The sequence below is a fragment of the Desmodus rotundus genome, chromosome 7, assembly GCF_022682495.2.
Source record: "Desmodus rotundus isolate HL8 chromosome 7, HLdesRot8A.1, whole genome shotgun sequence".
Taxonomy (NCBI): Eukaryota; Metazoa; Chordata; class Mammalia; order Chiroptera; family Phyllostomidae; genus Desmodus; species Desmodus rotundus.
Genome location: NC_071393.1, coordinates 119,475,715 through 119,500,700, shown reverse-complemented (window position 1 = coordinate 119,500,700; position 24,986 = coordinate 119,475,715). Strand labels below are relative to the sequence as shown.

Below are 24,986 nucleotides of genomic sequence, written 5' to 3'. Positions count from 1 at the left end.
TGGACTGGAGGCCCATTGCCAAGGGCCCCCCAGTGCCAGGGCACTGAAGTGAGCCTTAACTAGATGATACACTCGAGTGGGAAGATGCCATTTAAGGATAAAGAAATCCCAGATGGTGTCCCCCTGTCTAAACGCTTTTTCAGAGATAAAATTATACTCCACCTATTGGGTGTTCAGATGGGATAAAGGGACGTGCTACCAAATGTATCAAATGCAGACAGGTACCTGCAGCCCAGGAAGACACACTACCTTGACAATTACAGAAATGTGCAATTTGCCATTTAACTGAGATGCCACCAGAAGTGCACACATGACTCTGTAAGACACCGAAACAAAGGTATTTGGATAGAAAAATTATTTCAGAATAACTGGGGAAGAAATCCTAATGGAAATTATTCTTTATTTATAGCATGGGTATATGAACACATGCTTATTTTTATTTACATAGATATTTATTTGATTTTACTCATGTAAGGATATCTGGGTAAAATTGAAGTTTTAGATTTAGTTGAGGGCTGATGACAAAAAAGCATTCAGTGAATTTACTAGGAAATAATGCCCAGAGTCACATGCTGTTATTTCCTACCAATGTTTCTAAGAGTGGTTGCAAAGAGTTGATCAGGTTTGGCAAAATTCTCCTGCAGAGATATAAAGCTTTTGCAACCCAGGATGTACAACCACCTAACACCTTTGTGTTTCACATTTTTTAGAACACAGTGCATTGAAGTTCTTCCATCACATGGTATAGTTTCAGTCAACATAAAACTCAGCAGAAATTGATGAATGGTGTTAAAGCCGAAGAGCCCTGCTGTCTCACTAGATCTTTAAGGTACTGAATTTCATCATGTGAAATAAACCACCATGTCACTTTGGAAGTGGATGCCACAGAAGAAAACCCTGAGACCCCAGTGGCTCCTCCCACACACACATGATAAGGGCCTTTCCCTCCAGCTACAATCCGCTGCAAACCCTTTTCACTTGTATGGAGATACATCTGCACATAACTGCTCAGACACGGCAAGGCTTCCTGTGAGAAGGGACAAGGGCATGAGAGGAAAAAAAAGGAAACAAAAACATCTTGACATTTCCATTTTCATCTGAAGAAGAAAATTGTATATTATGATGCTCATTATAATTCCTGCATGCCTAAAAGCATTCTTTCTGGCAAGAAAAAAGCCCAGTCCTGGTAGAATGCTATTTATTTCATGAAAAGAACACTAAGACCTCTGCACAACTCAGACTTCGAAAATATGTAAGGCTCAGTCATTCACCCAACAAATATATTTTAAACATCTATTATATGCCTGACACAATGCATATTCTGAAACAAGGTGATATAAATAATTGCTAAAATTATGCATGTTTTTTCTATTGCCGTGTGCTTTTATGCATTTTCCAGGTATTCAACAGTCGGCTTGCACGAACTTGATCATCAAAAAAGTCAGTTAAAACCAAAAGCATCAGCAACACAAGGTCCCTTCCTTTGTTTTGTAGACACAAATAAAAAAAAATCAGTCTCCACCAGAGTCTAAAAATCAAGATATGGACAGTCAAGGACCAAAACACTCCCTGGCATAGAAAGACCTCCACTCTCCTGAAGTCTTCAAATGTTTTGTTTGAAAACACTTCTTAATTTCATTTGGCAAACAGACATAGATCAAGTGGCAAAGATCCACAGGATAAAGGTAGGTGAGAAAACAAACCATGATTCTAGGTAAAGACAATAAGAACACCTAGCTATAAGAGCCAAATTAATCCCTGCACCCACTGAGCTTAATCAAGTGTTATCAGAAGGACCAGAGGAAAGAAGCAATGAGGATCTCGTAAAAGAAACTCAGATGAAGAAATGTTTGATGGAGACACAGTCGCAGGTATTTAACCAGCTGTGTACAGCTGCCTTGGCTGTCCAAGGCTCTTTGACTGTATAAGGTCTATGACTGGAGTTGAAGAATCTTCCCCCCTCACCTCGACACAAAAAGACAGGTCTCCGAGTTTCTGTACCACCAAAACTGTTCTGGGACTGATGCAAAGCTTGAAATAGTCCCTAGGAGCTTATGGCTTGAAGCATAGCACCTTGTGGCTTATGTCATTATCCCTCCCACACTGCCAAAGTGGGATGGGAAAGACAGGTAAAAAGAAATGGGCTGATACCCATTTCCAAGCTAGATAGAGTAATAGAGGTCAGATCTATGACTGACCTCAATCAGCTAGGGAAAGGACAACAAATGTGAAACAACAGCTTGTGAGACGCTGGACATCAGGCAAAGAAGGACAGTGATTCCCAGAAGACGACAACAAATAAGATGAGTCCTGGTGTGGCCCTAGGGAGAAATTTCTGCTCCATGGAGCAGGAAGGGAAATCCCAGGCACACTTCTCCAGATGAGCGGAAGAAGCTGAGATCCAGGAGAGCAAGGCAGCTGGAAAGCACAGGGGTGTGGATAAGCCTTGAAATATTCCATGGTGCTACAGCAAACAGAAATGAAAGATCTCATACTGTATGATCCCATCTGTAAGTGTTTCAAGAACAAACAAAACTCAAGCATGCTGATACAGGCTCAAACAGTAGTGACCTTAGAGAGAAGGACTTGACTTTGCAGAAGAGAACTCTCTGGGAATCTAAACCATCCTTTATCTTAACTGAAATGTGAATGCCCATAGCACTGCCTTCAAAAAACAGTGCAGGGGAAAAAAAATAAGGGCCGGAAATCAAATTATATTTATTAGCCTTATTTTACAAGAGAAGATAAAGTTGTTTACATCTTTTTTGCCTTTGCATGTAAATGCAAATAAATGTAGAGGAAAATAAATGTAGGAAATTACAAGTCCATATTGAAAAATACATTGAGATTGTACCTGTATGTGACTAACAAGGTAATATAAAATTATCTTCTGTGAACCAATAGGCTCTCAGTGGATTACCGCCATCACCATCAATAAGTAACTAGCCAAGCACACCAGAAATAAATGGGCCATAATTAAACGTAAGCAATAAAATTGGTCTACAAATATAGCATGCTGAAGATGGCTGAAACGAAATTAGTTAGGCCACAGATTCCAGCAACTCATAATCATCCCCGACGACTACAGGACCCTGAATTGTGGAGACTATTTCTCCTTGAACCATGGGTCCACGAGTCAACCAGGATTTGCAGAAACGAATGTTTTAGCTGTGAGTCCTGGCTCCTCTTTATGGAGAGCCATGCAAAACAAAAGCTCCAAGCAGTCGAGGCTCTGGCTGAAACTGTTTGATTTTGCGTGTCTATTAATGTTGGCAGTACAGCAGACTTGAGGTACAAAATTGTCCCTCTTGCTACCAGGGGCATAGATAAACAAGAGTGACTCCCCCAAGTGATAAGCTACAATGCACCTATGAAACTGCTTTCATGGATACCAGTACCTTATCCTCACTCTGAGAAGACTCTGGGCTCAATGGCCATCTCCCTACCTGCTTTCAGCTGCACTGAATATCTGTGGGCCCAGAAATTAAAAAAACAAAAAAACAGATGCAATGAAACAACTTCAGGCATTACCTTTGGTAGTGCCTGCTCACGAGAGTTTTGTATCTGTCTTGCCCTCTGGATTCTGCCTACGGTGGCACCAGGCTGCCACTCCAGCCTCAGTGACTGCCCAGGACCCCTGCCTCCTTCACCTGAAAGATTTGCAAATGGTCCTTGTCTGACACAACTTCCGATCTTGATATGTGAGCAGATCTGTCCTAATAATGTCTTTATTTAAAATAAACCAAGTAAAAAATGAAAATGATGTCTCCCCCCCCATAACAACATAGACACTAGAAAGTACAGTATAATCGATGCAAGGAAAGCTCTGAGGCTAATGTGACTCGAAATCCCTGTGTCCAGATGAGTTTTCATTAAGAAGTTTTCCTTGAGACATTCAGAAGACATCAGCAGCCGAAAGCCCAGACTTTTGAGTCAAACATAACTCTAAATCTTTGTCCTTCAACCTAATAGTTTTGTGACCTTGAGCAAGTCACTTGCCACCTCTGCATCTCAGTCCCCTCATCTGTGAAACAGGGATCATAATTGTATCAACTTTCTAGGCTTATTTAAATGACTAAATGACATAAAAGAATTCAGCACAGTGATTGGCACACAGCTAAGTGATTAAATAATAAAAGGTAACTGTGTATGAGCAAGGTATTCCAGGTAAAAACTGATTTGAAATTGAGTAGATCCTGACACTCTTAATAAAAATTATACCAAACTTACAAGAAAGGCAAAGAGAGAGCCATGTGTCCTTTCAGTGTTGTACAGGGACACTGTTCAACGTGTGCGCCCTAGAATATTGAATTCTATGGGACACGCCCCTGTGTTTGACATTGATGCTTACTATTAATTGGGACCCAGAGTCGGTGACATGACTCTCTGGCCTGCAGGTTTTGTACAGTAGAGACATAATGTTCTGTAGTGAAGATCACACCAAAGCTTAAGGGCCTTTTGCCGTGTGAGATATTCACCAGATTTATACCTAACCTAACTTTATGTTTTAATATTCTTTTCCAATGTCTGTAACTATCCTGCTTACATTTTTACCGTGTTTCTGTTTCCCTTGTTAAGGAGTTAAGTAACTTTGGCACACAATTCATTCTATATTTATATGAGAGTTGTGTCTTTAATTGTACACAAGTTATATTTGTGTAAGGTACGTTTTTACCTTTTTGAAAACTATATTGAAAAGTAGCCAATCGTTCTGTAGGGGCTATTATGTGCCCTGTCCCAAACTTCACAATTATGAATTCAATTTAGAACGTGCAGAATGAGATAGGACCTAAAAATGTTCACATTTGAGAGAGACGGGGGAATTCATTTGTCCAAGGTATTCAGTGGCAGTCAGGATTTCAACACAGGCCATCCACTGCATGCAATGGTCTCAGCCACCATGTTTTATGACGTGTGTTGGAATTTTGAAATCAAGTTAAAAAATGGAAATCAGGAAATCTAGGTTAATAGAGAATGAAAATATAAATATTTGGAATATCTGAGGACAGGAGGCACACTCTTCTATTAATTCTGGGGTACCTAAAGATATTCTAAATGCTGTCAAGCCATTCTAAATGGCCTCATTTGAGTATTAAAACACAAACATGTAAAGTGTTCAGAATTTCAGAATATAATTAACTGAATAACCAGTAACATTGAGCTTGCATTTCCAACCCTATATTCTTATATAATGTGGTTGTCTGTGAGGAATTGCACACATTAGTCTAGCATTTAATGAGGAGGTTAAACCATTATTACTTCTAATAAGGTAAATCGTAGCTAATCTAATAAAAATGTGATCTTTCATATCAGACATACTGGGGTTCAAGTCCTCACTCAGCTTCTTCCTATGTGACCTTGGTTTTCCCATTGTTAAAATCAGGACAATAGTAGTAGGAAGTACTATCAGGAAATAATACTATTTCTTAGAGACTTGGGATGATTAAAGGGGTGACATCATTTTTATAAAGTACAGTGTCAGCAACATAATAAAAACTTGAGTCTAATATTATTTGTTACAATAAAAAGTATCACTACTTGTATTTATTAAGTACCTATCACACTCCTGTGCTGCACCAAAGCCATAAAAGGCTAAGCAGCTCATTCAATTTCAGTGTTAACGTCAGGGCTCACATTGAAAGCAGTCTCATTCCAAAGCCAATCCATTTGACTACACTATGATATATTTTATAATTTACGAATCAACTTTTTAAAAATTTGGTTCAATATAAATAAAATTTCAAGATAAATGTCCTCCAATGGTTCAATGAAATGAATCAAGATTTGGACCCTATCAAGCCACATTCAGAACCCAGCCATAGACTCACTGTGGGGGATTCTTCCCCAAAGCACTGAGCACCATAAGGTACTTTCTACTAAAGGAGACTAGGCCATCTGAAAATGCTTTTCACCTTTTGAGAAGCACAGATCATACAATAGTAAAATAAAGCAGAGCACAAATTTTAAACAGAGTGTGATCTCAGCATACAAACGCTTAGAATAAAGACTGAAGGAAATAGCCAGAGCGTTAACGGTGGCTGCAGCTCATCTCTCCTTCCCAACCCTCTTCCGTACCATGTTTGCTTAGGGAGTACTTACAAATTCTTCAGGACTCGTTTATCAGTGAAAACTTTCCTAAGAGCAGAAGCTCTTCTCAGTGAGTCTCAGCCACAGAGACAGCTGACTTCTCTCGACTTTGTGACTTCTCACTACATCCCATTCACACTTGACTGAAGCACTTTCACGTGTGTCTTCCCCAGTAGACTATAATGTGTTAAAGAACAAAACGGTACCTTATGCATGGTTATACCTTCGAATAAAGATTATCTGATGAGCGAGTGAATGAACAAAAGATAATGTGCGTCCTAAGAAGCAAATAACTGTCTTAATTGTGAACTTCTCAAATATGGCTTATACACTGGACAAGCAGGGCGTGAACACAGAGATAGGAAATAAACACATAACCCAAAGCGCGGATGCATTACAGCCTGAAACCCTTGGGAATCACTGCTCTACAAATAACAACATGGGCTCATATTATTGACCTGTACAAACCCAAGAGGCAGAATGTGCACCCGTCTGTCCCCTTGTTTGCCCACGAAGTAGAGCATATATTGCTTATCTTTTCTGAAGCCCGAAGGGAAATGAGTTTTTAACAGATTGAATCAATATGCCAACCTACATTAAAAAATAAATAAACCCACACAATAAATAAAAAGCAAAAGGCCAATCAATAGCCAACAGTGCAGCTTAACAGCCACTCCAGCAGAGAACTGTCTGAAAAGGCGCTTCGCACTCCGCTGTCTGCACGATCCACAGCTGCTTGCTAGTGATTTGTGGCGAGCAAAGAACATCTATTATCACATGCCAGTGTGAGCCTAGCAATTTCTACAGCAAGGAGCCCGCAATGCACAACCCACAATGTAGCACAGGTAGCTGGCTGGTGAGGGTGGGCTGAGACCCACATTTATCCTCTACTGTTCGCCCCACAAAGCCATCATAAACACACCCCATTTCTAAATCCAGGAACATGATGTGTGTTAAGGGCTCGTGTGCCACACGCCGACTGTTCCACATTTGCTTCTCCAGGGCACAGAGGCACTAACAGGATCCCAAAATTATATACAACTTAAAACAGTTGTCATGGCCATGCTAAAAGGGAGCCGTGGTGGTGAGAAGAGATGTGAGGTGTTTCAAACTGCTATTTTCAAAGACGCCTCCCACGTGATGACTCTTGTGTGGATGTGTGGGTACACACAAGGGAGCTGGATTTTGTGCAACAGCTTGCTATGTTCTGGAGCAGAGGGGACTCAACAATGGGCAGACCGTGGGGGTGGCATTGCCATACTTTACAGAAAAGGGATTCTCAATTTGCACGCTGGTATAATGGCTACGACATACCAAAATCGCCCAGATAGTCCTGATTTAAGATACCAATAGGAACCCAATATTGAAAAAATCCCCCTGTAAGAACACTTGTAAGATTCCACCCCAACAAGATCCCATTTTGTTGTTTGTAAGATGCAACCCCAACATCCTTAGATTGGTGTGCAGGCGTTATGCACCCTCTAAGAAGTCGATCCTCTCAGTTTCAATTTTTCAAGAGAAATTAAAATTTTTATTTGGCAAATGTCATCTGTGTGTCCTTATGGGATCACAGATGAACTCAAAATTGCCTCTGAGATAATTTTTCCATTGTAAATGACCCCAAAATTCACCTAAAGGAAACTCACTCCCTATGATTTTATTATAACAGGAAATGGAAAGTCACATCATAAAACTATATGACAATTAATAAATCAATTATACTTTAGTGTCCAATCAGAAGATTTTTGTTTCTATCCAAAAACAAAGGAATACTAATACTGGTTACAAGGTAACCAGATGCAGAATACATGTCATACCTTCACAACCATCACATCAGCTTTGCATCCATCTTTGCAAGAATGAACCTGGAATTCACCCCCACTGCCTTCATCAATCCACCATGCTTTCACAGAAAATGATAAACTGAGTTAAAGCCATCCAGGCTTGGTCTACTCATACTAAATGAGATACTATTCTTAAATGTAAACTCTACTCAAGGAAGCCACTTATAAGGGACAGCAACTCAAAGTTGTCAAGCAAATGCCAAATTTAGCAAACAGGCGAACACATAAATAACAAAGGTGGTAACAGAACCAATGCTAGGAAAAGGGAAGAAGATTGTAAAATGCAAATATTTCTTTAAAAACTTGCAAGTCATCCCCAGATATAATTAACTTTCCCACACATGATTAACTGAGCACTTTATTTTGGAAAATATCATAGCCTAGCCATTTCCCTATTGAACAATGTTCTATTCCTGGATGTGCAATAATAAAATGAGATGTTCTCATTTCCAATAATTAAGGATCAATCTGCTGTCCTGAGAAACCGCTCACAGAAAATGAGAAATCCAAACCTTACCCCCACCCAGAAAATAAATGTCTTTTGTCATTAGATTGAATCACTAATGAATTCATGTGGTTTCATGACAGCATCTTAAGGAATACAATTTATTTTAGATACATACAACATTCTACAGAATATAATAGTCCCACGAATCGGGTCAAGGCCAGATTTCCTGGATGGCACTCCACTCAGAAGGTCATGCCCTGACTCTGTTCTTGAGATCAAAGCCAGGCCACCTGGGCTGTGCTCACCTGCCGCTTTTCCTAGTCACTTCCTCTATCGTTTCTCCTGTCTTGCATTTTCCTCCCACTGCTTTTGCCAATGATGAACATGAGCCATTTTTACTTCTGCTGGTGACGCAGAGAGCTAATGCTCAACTCCTGGTGCAAGCAAAGCTACCAAGAAGTCATTAACATAGGGAGGCACATAGAATATTAGCCAGGTAACTTCCTTTTGAAAGTGTTTGTGAGGTAAAGCAGCAAATTATAACTCTAAGGGTCAATGTTGACGTAGAAAATAATTATCTATGAGGGAAAGTACTGAAGTTGATTTTCTAGGAGAAAAAAAAAATGATTCTGATACCAGTTCCAAAAGAGAAGTTCCTTCCAAGTATTATACTTTAAATGTCAATCATTAAAGAGGCATCCACTGTAACAATTGACCTACCATTTGTACATATTTAGTTGGGTTTCATTAAAACTTTACCCACAGTAAATGCTTACTGTTTATGCAAAAAAAGCTTATATACAAACTTTTTAGTTAGATCTATAACTCTGTAGATCTGAATTCTATATGTTCCTCACATTCTCCAGTTAAACTGTACTCGCTCCACTGTCCATACAGCCACCGAGTCACAGAAGCCCTGGTCCACTCTGCAAGAGGGGACTAGGCAATCAGGTTCTTTTAGGGATTTGGGCTCAGAGGTTTTCTACAATCAAAAATTCAACTGCATTATTTATAGTCTAAAAATGCAAAATATATTATACTAAGCCTGGATATCTTGGAAACATTTTTGAAGGATGAGAAGCTACTGCCACAGAAGAAGGCTGACCTCCCCCATCCTCGCCCTAGAACTTCATTCCACGTTGGCAAATCGTTCCAGTTGGATAACATGATAGTGCCCATTCTGGACCAAGACATTACTAGATCAGAAACAATCATAGAAAGCTGGAAAGAATCCTGCTTGGTTTTTAGCAGAAAACAATGTCTTGCCTGGGGGACAGAAAGGAATTTGTCAACGAGAGAAAAATATGTACATACCTTCTGAAGACTGGGCACGTTCACCGCCACGAAAGTAACTTACCTTTCTGCCAGTCTGCGTGCAGTCCATTTCCTACTGGCAGTGGTGTGTATGTGTGATGGGGACTAAACTCGTGAGGATAGAAAAACATCAGGCCACAATGTAGGGGGGATATAGAGCCTCCTAGTGAGTCCTACGCAGACAAATTGAAGGGAATGGAAAGCATACAGCACAATTTCCAGGGTACTCTGGATGGTCCATGACTGCCCGTTTCAGAGGGGCAGGGGGTTCCAAATCATAAATGTGGAAACAGGACTTTCAATAATACCAAGTACTCGGAAAGAACAATCTGGCGCCAAAACCTCCTGCAGACAAGGTGTCCTTTGCGTTACAGATATGCAGGCACATGCTTACGTTTAGATCAGTAAGTAGCAAAGAATTTTCTCTCTACATTGCCAGATTCCTCACTTATTTCTCCTTTGCATATCTTAGGAGACTGACAGATCATATGAAGACAAAAAGCTATGAGGAAAGTGAAAAGCCAGAATAAGAGATAGCTAGACACGTGAATAATGGTGAGCAATAAATCAAGGAAAACCAAATAGACACTAGAGATGGAGCTGTAACGGACTCCTCCTCCCACATGGGCAAACTGCAACACGGCCTTTCTGTTTGCTCAGTTAACATCTTGTGTCTTTTTTTAATTTTATTTTTTTTATGAATCCAAGAAGCCAACTGCCTGATTCAGATTGTAAAACAAACTCCTACCCCGAAGCCTGTATTTAGAAAATCAGGTCAGCAGGCCACACCGAGTCAGGGCCTTTTAATGAATCCCTTTGCAATAAGTACCCAGAAATCTCAAGTGTTTGTGCATCTTTAAAAGCGGCCGTGTGAGGACAATCACATGAGGAGGAAGTGGAGGCCCAGGTTATAGAGTCCCACAGAATTAAAGCATCTCCACCAGCAGTGCTGGGATCACCTTCAAGACATCCTTCTTCTTCTAGGCCAAGTCAGCTGACGTGCCTGAAACCCCGCGAGCGGACGAAGGTAACAACCGGCTCTCTACCAACATGAACTACGTGCACAGATATACACATACAAATGTGCTCACAGAGTAGATGCGCATAAACAGAGTGTGCATGTGCCAAATATGTAAACAGAACGTGCATGTATATATATACACACACATGTAACAAACAAGTAGGTACCAATAACTTTACCGAGAGATTCCAGAATCTCTTTGTTACATTGGAAAGCCCACTGAGGATGCTTTAAATGTTTCTAATTGGGAAATATAATGAGGTCTGAACATCTTCATCATTTGAAAGGCCTAAGAAGTTCTCTAAGTTCAGAATTTTTTTTTAAATAACTATTATTGATACATTCCTTAAACATATTCTAAATTCTATGCAATGCAAATAGGAGTCTCAAAATGGTTATCCAAATGATTTAATTAATGAAAAACGGGACCCCTTAGAACACAAATATTGCCTGAATTCTTTTGTTTTGTTTCTCAGTCACAGGTAATCTAATCTAAAAGGGAAACATTGGGAATAAGCAACTGGAAAAACATTTAGTATTGCTGAGCAAGAAATGTCTCTTTGCTCTTCCCATAAGAGCACTTGTCCTTTATTTTCCCCGTTTCTGGAGGAGAAAATTGCTAATGAATCTTTCAGAAGAGCCGTCCTTTCATATAATGTCCCTAAAGTTTCTCTAAACCTCTAAACTCATTGAAAAAAAAAAATCCAAGTATGAACAGGTTGTACTCACGATCATTGCACTGGTTTCCAGAATACGAGGTCATGGAACAGTCGCAGGTGAAGCCTTCCCACTGCTGCATACAGACCCCCTGGTTGGCACATGAGTCTTCCTGGCAGGTGGTACTTGGTCCTAGTAATGTATCAAAGGGAAGAGAAGAAAAAGTAGAGAGAGAAGTGTTAACAATTAATCAGATTCAAAGCAATCACTTGAATTTACTATTCTCATGCCCCAAAACATTCAAAGACACAACCACCAAAAATGTCAACTCTGTATCATGCAACAAGAATTTGGTATATACAAAAGACAACAGAGATATACACTTAGCCACACACTGTCAACAGTTACACACAGAGGGAGAGGGCTGAACACACTGTTCTCTTTTAGGCAGACTTTGCAGAAGAGCCTCACCACTACCATTGAACTAGAAAGAGGCCTCACTTGGAGCATGGGCTTCCTGAACGTATAGTGGTAAAGCAGAACATGTTCCCATGATTCTCATGAATTAATGACAAAAGTCCCTAAAGTCTACTTCGTTGCAATAAAAAGAGTTTTCATGATCATTCAGAGGAGGAGGAGATAGCAGCCAACATGCACTGGTATTCTGTGGGTCATAAGCACTGGGTACTAAGTACTTTGTCTCCATTGCCTCATTAAGCTCACCAGTGACTCTAAGACTTAAGTAACTATGTAATTGTCATTTCACAGATTAAGAAAACATCCTCAGAGAGGTAAAATAATTTGCCCAAGGTCGCACATTTGGAAATTAAAGGATCCTGATGTCCAACTTGGTAGACTAACTGTGAGAACCAAGCAGTTACCTCTGTCAGTGGTTCCCAAAGTATAGACCTCCGACCAGCATCACCCAGGAAGTTATTAGAAATGCAAATTCTTGCCCCCCCCCCAGACCCACTGAATTAGAAACATTGGTGAGGGGGAGGCAGAAATCTGTGTTTTCGTAAGCTTGTAGGAGATCGCAACGCAGACTGGCTTTTGAGAACTGTACTGCTGCTGTACAGGTTTACACTGGAGTGTAAACAGGTTTGTTCAAACACGGTGCCCGGACACCCGAGGATACAAAAGAGAGTTACGTGAAGTTTGGAAAGAATGTACAGGGACACCTTGGTACTCATCGTTAATTCGTTGCTGAACTTGTGACGCTTGCCGAAACCAACCAGTGCTAAAATCTTTGTGAGCTACCGTGTCACTGACACCTCGACCTCTGTTTCATAGGGAGAGAGGGGCACCAAGAGGGGAGCAAGAGCCCAATGCTGACACATTTTTTTCTCATCAAAATGCAATGAGTACAGGGTTTGATGAGTTCTGAAGCCAAAAAGTGCTGAGGTATGACTGTATTAGAAATTATGCTCATTTTAAAAATTACATTCTTTATTATATTTATTTCTGTGTGTCTTTCATATACAAGTAGCATAACTATAATGATACATGTACATATATCTAAGTATGTATACCTTTTGGAAGGCATTCTCAAAACCTTTTCTGGATCTGAATGAGCAAGTGAAAAAGTTTGGCAATCTCTGTCTTTCAAATTGCCATCATAGTCTCTTTTTCGGTCAGCCAGGCCTCTCTTTACCATTATCCCTTTTTCAATTCTCTCTTTTCCCTCAACCTTGGGATTAAAGAACCTTTGGAATTACCTGAGCTAATAGGAAATATCCTAATATTTAGGATAATCTGAATTTCCCAGACAGCCTCAGCAAAGCAAGTGAGCCTTTTGAGTCACTAAATGTATTAGTTAGGATCTGATTAAAAAAAAAAAACAAAACTTGACAGAGTGAAAATATACCCATTACCCTAAGGGAACATTTCACAAATTCCAAGCTAAGACTCACACAGGCACAAGGGATTGAAACATAAGTATGCAGGGTCCTGAGGATGCATGTTTGAAAGATGCATGACTACGAAGGGTTCGTCTTCTGGGTGCGAGATATTTTATACTTATTCACGAAGGGTGAAAGCAGTCTAGGGCATCGCTCCCAGTACAAAGCTCGTAGGATGTGACATAAGGGAGTTCAAGACAATTACTAACACTGGGGAGCAGCCTGCTGCTGAGCTTCCACAGGCCGGGTATGCCATGTGGTTCCCCCATGTGGAGATGAAAGGAGGTACATGGTCATGTTCTCAGTGGGTCTTAAACTTGAGTATTGTGTCGTACAAGTTTCACTAACAATAGCAAATCAGGACAGCTTCTTTCAAAGGATAAAAGCTTCTCAGAAGTCCACAGGCTCCCTGACCAAACAGCTCTCACCAGACAATGGGCTGGTAATTCAATTGAACTCAGAATCAGAAACACATGGAAGGCTTTCCCCCTTGAAAGTCAGAACAGCAAAATCTTTGGGAAAACATAATTCTTTGCATGTTGATTGAAACTGAAGGCAAAGGCTTTTCCATGCATTTCTCTCCCCTCTAGCCAAATTTCAACCATTTTCAAATGACTCCTGCTCATGAAACATTCCCCAGTAACTTCAAACAATTCTCTCCCTTCTAGTGGCCACAGCACTTACAATTTGTCTCATTAACTTTTGCATATGATAATATTCCATTTAACACGTTATTACACATTGCACTGTCCTCTGCTTACATAATCCTCTAATCGTCTCATGTGGGCTTTTTGCTCTCTATCCCCAAAAGACTAAATGCTGCGTGCTGTTAGAGATCACGTAATATGCTTTCATCACGTCCTTGCTGCACTAAGTGCACTGTGCCAGATGCAGAGAAAGTGTTTCTGTAAATGTTGAGCTGATCTGAATTGCAGCCGCCTGATTTGCCTATGTCTCATACTTCCAAAACCTGAGCGTGGGAGAACGTCTGTGCTCTGCAAAGTGAGCAATCTGTTCCATTTGTCAAAGGTTGCTCAGGAAGCAAATCCAGAGGGAACTGTAGGTTATTTCCAAATCCCATGGAATTTGTTTCGCATGCACTAAAGAAGAGCACGATGCAGAATCCGATAATCCCTGAACACTACGCTGTAACCATCTGAGAACAAGAGCAGTCTCCGTGGGAACCTGCAAGGACTTCTGATCCATCTGAGACTACACTTGTACAGTCTTTCCAGGCTGACACCCTAGGGCATTTGCTTCCTTCTCCAGCCTCATTTCCTCCTCCTGGCCCCCAGCTCACAGTATTCAAGCCACCCCTTCCTCCTTTTAATTCCTCTCTAGCACAGGAGTGTTCACAGTGTGGGCCCCAAATCAGCAGCACCTGCAACATCTACCAACTGGAATTACCTGTGACTTGCCCCCTGGGTGGTTCCAAGGTCTGCTTACATTGCAGGACCTCTGCTCTCACACATCAAGGCCATCCCTACCTTCAACGTCTTTTCCTCTTGTTCGACCCACTTCCTGGAAGGTACTTTTGCAGTTTTCCAAATGACTGGTTCATTCTCATTCTTTAAGTTTCAGCTCCAAATGGGCATTTTTCAGACTATCTTATTTTTAAAAGTCCCCACCAGCATTTATTTTACTCCCCATCATATTTCTGTGTTTATTCAACTTGCAACGACATGGCCTGGAGATAAGTTATTTATTAAATCCTTTATCGTCTGTCTCATCCTATGGAATATAAGCCCTTTGAGAGTAAATTCTTGTTTCTTTTGCTTACTTTCATGTCTCTAAATACTGGTAAAATATTTTGTATAAAGTAAGGGCCCAGAAAATACTGTGGAATACAAAAAGAACAAAAGAACCAAAGATTAAAGAAATAAAGTCATTCTTTCATGACATAAGGCCGAGTAGTTTTCCTAACTCACAATTCACCCATAGCATGTACCATCAGCTTGTATGAACAATTTTCTGTTTGGAACAAAGCTTTTCCTTTGGGGTGGATTTAGTTGATCACATTTCCTCCCCTGAGATAACTATTAGACTTATTCAATCTCATCAGATGCTGAGACAAGGACTCTTTTATGTCCCCAAAGCCCACAGACGGTATGCAGTAACTGTGTTGAATGGAAGAAAGGTTGGGATAAACTCTAAAACATTGTCAAGATGATAATATAAGTTCCTTCCTATTCTTACTTCAAACTATTTAAGTACATCCTTTCCTGAACAGACGGCATTTCATCTCATTGTATCTATTTCTCATACATAGGAATGTCTGAGAGAGAAGGAAGGAAGAAAGGAAGGAAGGGATGGAGGGAGGGAGGGAGGAAAAGAAAAGAAAAGAAAAGAAAAGAGAAGAGAAGAGAAGAGAAGAGAAGAGAAGAAAAAGAAGAAATCAGAGAAACAAACCGAAAAAGAAGTTTCATTCTAACTGCACATCCATTGATAGAAGATAATCTGTAGAAATAAGAGCAAGAACATAAACCCACAACAAAACAACAAGGCACATGCACAGATGTGCCAGACACGGTACTAAGTGCATTTCAGATAGTAATTCAAATAATCTCATAAACATATGCTGAAGCAGCTATAGTTAAAACTCTTAAAGAATCAGAAAAACAAGAATAACTTACTCATGAAGATATACAGAATTTCAAAAATAAAGTAATTTCTTGACTGCTGACTGAGTCGGAAGGCAAGGATTTTAGAAAAGTAAACTGAGTCAGAGAAAAGTTAGGTGGTTATTTGCAAGGTCCCACACACGTAGCAGAGCGAGGTTTCAAACACAAGCTCACTAACTCCACAGCAGGTGCACCTAACATCTATGGACGTGGGTGATACAGAGCGGGGGGTGTATTGACACTGAGGAACAACGGCAACTTAAAAAGGTATTTCTAACCTACAGACAGAGAGGGATGACATTTTAATGTAGCAATGTGGTTTTTTTAATGAGAAAAATGTCCAAATGCCATTTCAATACAAAATTCAGTTAAAAACTAACAGGAAGGTCTCTTTCATCCAATTATATGAACAAAAATCTGTATGCATGTTTATAAATGTGACAGACATTTCTAATGATTTAATAATAAAAATTTTATCTAAAATATTATTCCAAATCAACCTAAAATTCCAAATATTATAAGATAACATAAACCTTTTATTATTATTATTATTAACAAAAACAGTGCCAAGGCTTTAGGGAACCCCGATATAGGGACAGTATACACTACTTTTGTATTTGATGTGTAATCAGCCGTTACTAAAGTAATCACGTAAACTTTTGAGAGAAAATGGTGACTTTTCTTTGTCTAGTAGGAAAAGTGATAAAGCAAGAGAAGTATGCATGAAAAACAAAATACGTAGTTGCTGTTGTTAGCCCTTCGATCTCTACCTCCCAGTTCTCTTGTTAGTTCACTGGGAAGGATCACATTGTGTCTTTTTTCCTTTATTTTTTTTCTGAGATAACTTTGATGGCTGCCACAAATTTCTTATCATTCTGCTTGAACGTGGGATTGTTTCTGTCTTTAAGAACTGTCCCAGACATGCGTGTTACTGCTGAAATCCACCTATGCAGTACATGCAAATGGATTCAGTCAACTCCTCGTCATGGTCTGGAAAATCAGGAGTTGACAAAGTGTCTTTCATTACTTGTAGGTCCTTGAGACAGACGTGCTGCCTGAGGCAGAGGACATTTGGATCAGAGTGCATTTGCCTTCTGTTAGTGCCCAAGTAGGACTTAACCAAGCTATGCCTCAAATACCCCAATTTAAAATGGACAAATATTGCTAAACCAGCACCAGCTGGTCCTGGCCATATTGGGGAAGTGAGCTTGGTGAGTGGGAAGCCTGGGAGTGATGCATCTGGTCTGATTCCCAATGTCCATTCATCTTGGAGGCTGGTAGACCAGTTGTAGGCACCAGGTGAAGATGGTTTAACAATATTCATTGTCTTTAATCTCAAAGCATGAGTTGTTTGTCAAAGGGCTTAGAATCTATGAGTGAAACCTGAATGAGAAGTATTATCACAGAACTTTGTGCCAACAAAAGTGTTTTTCCACCCCTCACAAAGCATAGCTGCTCCAGGGAAGAGACTTATGAGAAATGCTGTAGATTGTCTTCAGAGATCTCATCTTCCACCTTCAACTTTGTTTTCCACTCTTGGTAAGTGTATAAACATTTCCACTTTTACCTTTTAAAATTTACACTGCTTCATGGAGAGAGGAGTGAGCAGCAATTGGGTAGGAAGGAAGGAAAAGAAAGAATAGAAAAAGGAAGATGACTACATATAGATACACGCATTTGTGTATATGCATGTATGTATGTGTGTGTACCTGTGAAAGGCCCTTACCAACTCCTGAGCAATCTATAACTTCCACGGCTAGAGTATAATCAATAATCAAAGTGCTGAGGCTTCAGGGAGGGTATTTGTGACATTGGAAACAGCCTACTTACTTAGCTACGCGTTTTGGTCCTAAGAAAACTACTTCTATAGCTCTTAGAAGTATTTCTACATGGACAGTTTTGGATCTTCTTGGCTTTTCTGAAGACAGTAATTCACAGACAACATAAGATTCATCCCTTTTTAATTGGCAAAAACCCAATTCACTTCTATTTAATTTTAAAATAAGAAAACAATGATCCCTAAATGTGTCAAGTGTCTTTCTTCATAGAGAGACAACTGAGAAGCGGATGCTCTACTTCCCATTTTAAAGAAGATTAAGCAAAGCCGAAGAACAGGGCCCTAAATGTTGTTATAAAATTTTATTGGCAGAAAGAGCTAAGAGCAGCTGCATTCCCCAAATCTTCCTTTTTTGTCCCGAAGGCAAGGATCGATGCCTTGCTAGTGCTCAACAGGCACTGAAGCTGCTCTTTATCAAGCATGCCCTTTTCAAATGAGGGGTCAGAAGTGTCCCTTAGATAGGATGATGAGTGAAAATGCCCGGAAAAAATCTGATCCTGGGGCAGTTTCAATAAGACCCTGATTCTCACGTCAGCTCTCTCATCAAACATTAGATATGAATAAGTCAAGATGGGTGTGGAAATTGGTTGAAACCAAGACGCCCTCATGAGGTCTTTATCTCCAATGGCCTTGGACTGACCCCATGCTGGTCAATATTAAACAACCAGACTCCAGGAGAAAATAAATAACAAAACCTGATCTGTAACATTTCTGAAACCTGATTTTCAGAGTGTAAAAATACTCCCACCACAACTAACTTCAAACTAATTCATGTTAAGTGATGTCAACCAGCCTGCGAAATTTCTGAAAACTCCTCTGCTCACGCCAGCACTGCTCTTGATGGCCAACGAATGGCCAAATACTGTTCCACTTTGTGAGTAAAGCTATTTCCCCAAGGGACGCTTCCGTGACAGTGGAGAGGTAGGAGTCGATGGCTGCCTTGGTGGGGTATTTCTGAAGGTGACAGAATGGCTGGCACCAGAAAGGCATCTTGTTCAAACTACCCTATTTTCAGAGGGTCCTGGGGCACAACGGTCAAGTGATTAAATCATTCCTTCTTTTTAAAAAAAACCACAAACAGGCCCTTAGAAGTCAATGCTCCTTCAGAAAATGGAAACTGAGGCCTCATTTTCCATGTTTCCTTCCTGTCCCAGCACTGACAGAGCAGCCTATTGGAGTAATAGAGAGTGCATTTAACAGACAGAGAGAGAAAATGGGTTCCGAAGGCCAGGCTTGACAAAAGGACAGGTAATTTTAAATACTTTGCTTTACTATAACTGTGCAAATATCATCTAGAACTTAGTGAAACAGTATTGCTGTGAAAACCATGTACCATAAAATCAGGTTGGAGGACACTCCCAGATACTCTGGTCATCCGTGTACTGTTTCTGCTTTGGAAATAGGCAAATCCAGACTCACATTGTACGACACAGGAGGGAAAAGGTCACAGGCTCCAAATCACTTACTAGCAATGTGACCCTGGGCTAGCTACCTAAATTCTCTGAACCTGTTTCCTCATCTGATAGAAGAGATGGAAACTATTACTACCTTACATGGTGCGAGCATTAAATGAGATAACATATGCAAAGCTTACACAGTCATCCGTGAACTGGTGACAACATCTACCAAACAAGGCTGTGGCCATAATGGACAACAATATGTCAAGTCTTTATTGAGCGTGTGCCTACGCTAAGAAGACCCTCAATGGAGGGTATTATCAATTCCGTGGGGAAGGAAAATCAAGCTGTCTCCACCCATTTTAGTTTGGTCTGGAGTCAATCTGTAGTCCAGAAATAAGACACATTGAGGTGGTAAAAGTCATCATCACACAGTTCTCCTGTGAGAAACCTGGTACATAGCGTTGACGAATAAGAGGCAGGAACCACTGTGGGAATTTCATTTAATTCCTGTCTTTCTTATTTCCCCTAATGCAACGCATTTGAGGAACTGATCTGTATTAGGTCAAAGGCTACATTTTATTATGTGAAATACAATGGTGAATATGAAGCAGCCCTTTGCTTTGGGAAAAAATGATGTGGGGAACTATAGTCTTCACAGTCAAGAAAGGTGGAGAACTAAAATGCACTTTACATACTAGATGTGTTTGGCTGATGTCAACTCGTCTAAAATGACTTGAAAGGATCTTTAGGCTTTCAAGGCATCCAAATCCCATACACTTATTGACTTCAGATACACAGCACTTAGAACCCGACCTCATGAATCCCTACCCACCACCACCTAGCTACTGTTGGGGCAAAGGGACAACATACATTACTACAAAGAAGGTATTCAACTCCAGAAATAAAAGTAGCTAGGGGAATTAGAATAGAAAGTGGGGAGAAGATATTCTGATTAATCACCTAACCCTATAAAGAACTACTCCTTTATGTCTCATAGTTTATGAGTCATCTGCCTCACTCCTAAAGGTCAAACAATACTTTTTTATAGTTGTGCAGCTCCTTTCTCACATGGACGGGCTTTTAGGGAACCTCTTCCTCTCCAGGGATACCCTTTTGCAAATAAATAGAAATTAGAAAACTACTTCTGAAAGGGCCACAGACTGTCATTCTGTGCAAGGCACCCTGAGATTCAAAGGACTGCACCTCCCAGCAGGGAAACACCTCCCATCCCAATCCCTCTCCTAGCCTGAAGGGATGCAAAATCGACCTGGTCGGTGCAGTGCTTCCTTGACACCTTTTGTCATAATGTGTAAATGCATCGGCTTCTGAACAGAGTAACACTGTGGGGTGGCGGAAAAATGAACAGGAGAAAAAGCTCATTTTCTTCCTCACTCCTCAGAGGGTTGATCTGGGAGGGAAACACAGGTACCTTTGTAGCCAGTTAAAGTAACAAGCATTAGGCTCACGCCTCTTCCCTCTGTCTTGAAATATGCTACTTCCCTCCTAACTCTGGTCTTTGCTTCTGATTCCTGTCCTTCTCATCCATTCTGCCGCCTGCTGCCAGTGATCTTGATAAAGTGAAAACTGCACCCAAGTCTCCTTATAGTGCCTAGTGGTGAAGTCCAATTCCTTACACAGAAAGCCTGTCTTCGCCTGTCTCCATCCTACCCCTCATCTTTGACTACATCCCTACAGGCATATTATTTTTGCCAAACTGAGCTTCTTGTAGGTCCCTAAACTGGCCAAGCTCTGGAATGTGCTCCCCTCTCCCATCCCCCTAACACATGTTGTCTTTCAGACTCAGCTCCAACTCGGCATGAGAAAATCTCTGAGCACCCGCCGTAAGCAGCCACGGTCGCCTCACACAGCCCAGCGGCCCTCCTGCACACTCTCATGGTGTGCTCCAGGTCCACTCCGGCAGAGCAGTTTGCACTCCGTGCTGCGGTTCCTGGCTGACCGCCTCCTGATTTCTTTAAAGTCAGAGACCGTATTCCAGCTGTAACTCCAGTACCTAGCTGAGTGCCTGTTACATGGGAGTAGCGGAGTTCCTGTTAAATTCAACAGCACAATCACTGAAGAAGTTCAAATAAATTAATAAGATTTCAAAAGAAAGAAAGAAAGAAAAACATCACCCTAAAAACACGGTGACAAGAAGATGGAAGCTGTCGATCTGTCCAGACTCATTAGTTCACTTTTTAGATCTCTTTTCTTTCTGAATACCAGTTGCCTCCCCGTTCCAGACTATCTCATTCCCCCATCATGTGTTTTTTTCCACCCTTACACTCAGCGGTGAGTGGCACTATCTGTGCCCACAGGTTGCTGCAATGTCAGGAAAACAAAAAGTAAAGGCATTTTCATCATGAAGGTCTTTTGCCATAAAATGGGAAAAGAGTAAGATGACCCAAAATAATTACAAAGAAAAATAGCTCCTGCCACAAACAAAGAGACTGCCGAGTCATTGCAACAATGGAATAATAACACAAAAACCATCCAAGTGACTGGACTGCTTCTATAAATGGGAAAGTGAAGAAACTCTAGACTATTGTCCCCCCAAATCTGTATCTGCACAACTTACAGTGGGTGTAGAAATCAACCAGTGCTTTGTACAGTTCACACAAATCGTTTTCCTTTGAGTGGAAACCTGAAGACCATTTTTCTACATGTGGAGTCCCCATGTAAGAAGACCTGTGCTCGGTTCTGGGGATTCAAAATCCATATAGTGCTTACCATGAAGAAATGGTAGCCTGCAATCAGATACTGTTGTCCAGTTTTATCTAGAAGATCTGTTCGTGAGGAGCTAGGACAACCCTGGACTGCCTCTCAGTGTAGATCAGATCCTGCCCCCATCCCTGCTCCCTCCCTTGCATTTCCACAGTGCCACGTAGACCTATTCTGACAATTAAACAGGATGTCTTAACACAACAGCCTTCAGTATCTCTAAAAGGGGCCTAGATACTTTGAAAATGAAAGCTGTTCCACAGCCACCTTGGACTTCAAAATACTAATCCAGTTGGTTCTTTTCATTAATTATATATTATATATTGGCATATATGTAAATCCGCTAAAAGGGGATGAAGGAAAAAAAGTTATTACAATGGCTAGAGAAAGGCCTTATTAGTTGATGTGCACCCAAGAGACAGACACTTGTACTGGCTACCCTGCGAGACATACAACCAGTCACTGCAAAGTGAATGATCTTTCACGTGAAAAGTCATTTTTAAAGCTATTTTTGTCTTAATCACATCTCACAGTTTTTGCTGATTGCAGACTGTACAGAGACCGTCTGAAGCCCAGTCCTCTGCATAGCTATCAGCCAAAAGATAACTGAACAGCCTGTGCCTGGCTCACTATTCTGAGTCAAAGCAGCCTGACAAGACAGGGCCAGCGAACCATTACTGACTTGGGAAGATGCCCCTTCAAATGGCAGAAGAGGCAGTTTCTGCTGTTGATTCACTGAGATTTCTCGTGAAGGCATTTTAAAGAGTATTCAGGATAAAATCAACAGATTCTCTTCTTCCCCGGGAATGTGTTTTTCTTTAGATTACAAAACAGGAAATTAAAGTGCTCAACCAAAATCCCCAATAGGAAATATAAATCTCTAGAATGCTTTAATGATATTAATATCACCCAAATGCCTAAAAATACTTTCTTAAAATAAGTTCAGAGAAACTGACATTCTCTTGCCCAAGCATTCCAAAGTCCTGCTCTGAGAGATGACCTCCCTGACCCAGAAAATAATAAATTAAGAACTCAAGTGGCCTTTTTTCCTTTTCCTTTTTACAAGTGCTACCCCCTATCTATAGTGAATAAATTAGAAAGAGACAACCCCTCCATGGCAACCACTGGGAGAGGCGTTTGACCATTTCCAGAAGTAGATTAATGTGATTGTGAGTAGTCACCTTACGGGATGCTGTCAAACCTCTTTAAGGTTCCCCCCAAACAGAAGCACGTTCCTGTCTTGCCTTTGTCATCATTTTTTTATGCATGGATCTGGGTTTTCTGCCATTCTTTGTGAAGAACACAGAGTTCAGCCCCCTCCCACAACCGCCGCTGTCCAAGAGGTGTGACAGCCTGAAGACCTCTAAAGAAAAGATACCAAGGGTTACACAGGGCACCTTTCAGTCCAAAGGGATAATGGGAACAAGAACCTTCTCTACCTTGCAGGTCAGCTTTGGTCAACGCAACTTTGTTAGCAAAAGAACAGAAAAGGTGGAAACAATAACCAGAGGTTAGTTAGAGGTAGAGTAAACCAGGGCAACATTACAGAAATGAAATTACAATCAGCATAACCGACATCACTCAAACAGACAATTGAAATGCTCTACAGGTTCTCCAGAGACAGCACAGACGGGGGGTGCACAGACCAGGGCAGAGCAGGCTTCGTCAGAGCCATGTGAGCAGAGCAGGGATGGGGGCAGGAGGGGGGGACACTAGACTTGACAAAGCACAAGCAGTGGTCACAAGAGCCTTCCCCCATACACACAGCCAACCCCCAGGCATATGGTCCAGAAAAATGATCCTCCATCAGTCAGGATAAACATCAAGGAATAAGGGTAGTGCATGGTTAGACTGAAAGACACATGTGCACAACCAGAGCCCACAAAAATAATTCTGCACATGTAGGAGTTAAGCATGGAAGAGTCACTTGGGAGCAGTCCATGTAACCTCCTGAAAATGACACCAAGGAATGTAGCACTACAAATGGGCATTTGTACCAAGGGCATCTGGGCAAGGTGATTTGGGGCTACCAAACAGCTCGATTTATTTATAAAAATATAGCTAAATCCAAATGGCTGTGGGCAAAAAAGACACCAAAACGATGTCCTTTTACTTCATTTGTGCCAATCTCAAAACGAAGAATGGTGTTTCTGTCAGGTGTTTACCATCTGCGATTGCATTTCTAGCCAATAAGGGCCTCTGTAGCAAAGCTGGCCACCAGGGAGAAAGATATTTACCGGCTGAGTATTGAATCAGGCATCATTGTAAAATTCTGAATTTTTGAATCTGGGTTAAAAGTCTTAGCCCAGATTAAGAGGGTGTGAGTCACTGTTAGATTTTGGCTAACAGTTGTCCAGAAATAACACTTAATCTAAATTATATACTCTGCATATAAAGTGAAAACCTTGTTCAAAATGTTGTGGGTTTTTTCTTAGTATAAACAATGGAGAGCCAATGAGTATTGCGTTAACATGTTTTTAAGATAATTTTGAACTATTTTGGGTTAGATATTATAGGGAAAGCAATACATTTGCTAATTAAGCATCTTGAAGTGTCATTATCAATGACATTGACAAGGCCCTATGATATATCTTGGCCTATGTACCCCAGATATGTGAGAATAAAATGTATTTAACATCTTGAAGAGATTCAGGTCTTGGTTCTTAATAATGACTCATCACCCCCTATCTGTTTCCTATTCTATACACAGAAATGATAAATCAAGAAATTAGTTGTATTTCCTGTGATCCCCATACTGCCTGACACTCAAAGGCCTTCTTGAGGGCCTCCTACTCTATACAGAGCTTCAGAATGACAACTACACTTTTTGCAGCATCTCCAAGGTTCTACGTCCTTGATTCCTGCCCCCCATCATCTTCCACAGCACCCTAAAGAGCTCCTGGGATCTCTTAGAAGGGCTTTTTCACCATGGTGCAAATTCCCAATGACAGCAATTTATGCCTTAACCCACTTCTTGGCCATTTTTCCTGGCCACTTAGGCTAATTATCCAAGTCATCTGTGTACAATAAACAAGGACCTTCTTCCCTCAGCACTCATCCTCCACTTCATGCCCCCCAGCGGGGCAGTCATAATGCGCTCTGGGTAACAATCGCAATTATCTCCATGGCAATAGAGTG

The 24,986-nt window shown here is 40.9% G+C and overlaps 1 protein-coding gene across 1 annotated transcript in view; it reads right to left on the bottom strand.

Annotated features, from left to right (window-relative positions):
* The window catches only part of NRXN3 (neurexin 3), a 1,484,332-nt gene that overhangs the window by 747,596 nt on the left and 711,750 nt on the right, over window positions 1-24,986 (bottom strand). Inside the window, 1 exon segment of the mRNA XM_045201758.2 lies at window positions 11,444-11,563. Within this exon segment, the coding sequence (XP_045057693.2) occupies window positions 11,444-11,563 (120 nt within the window).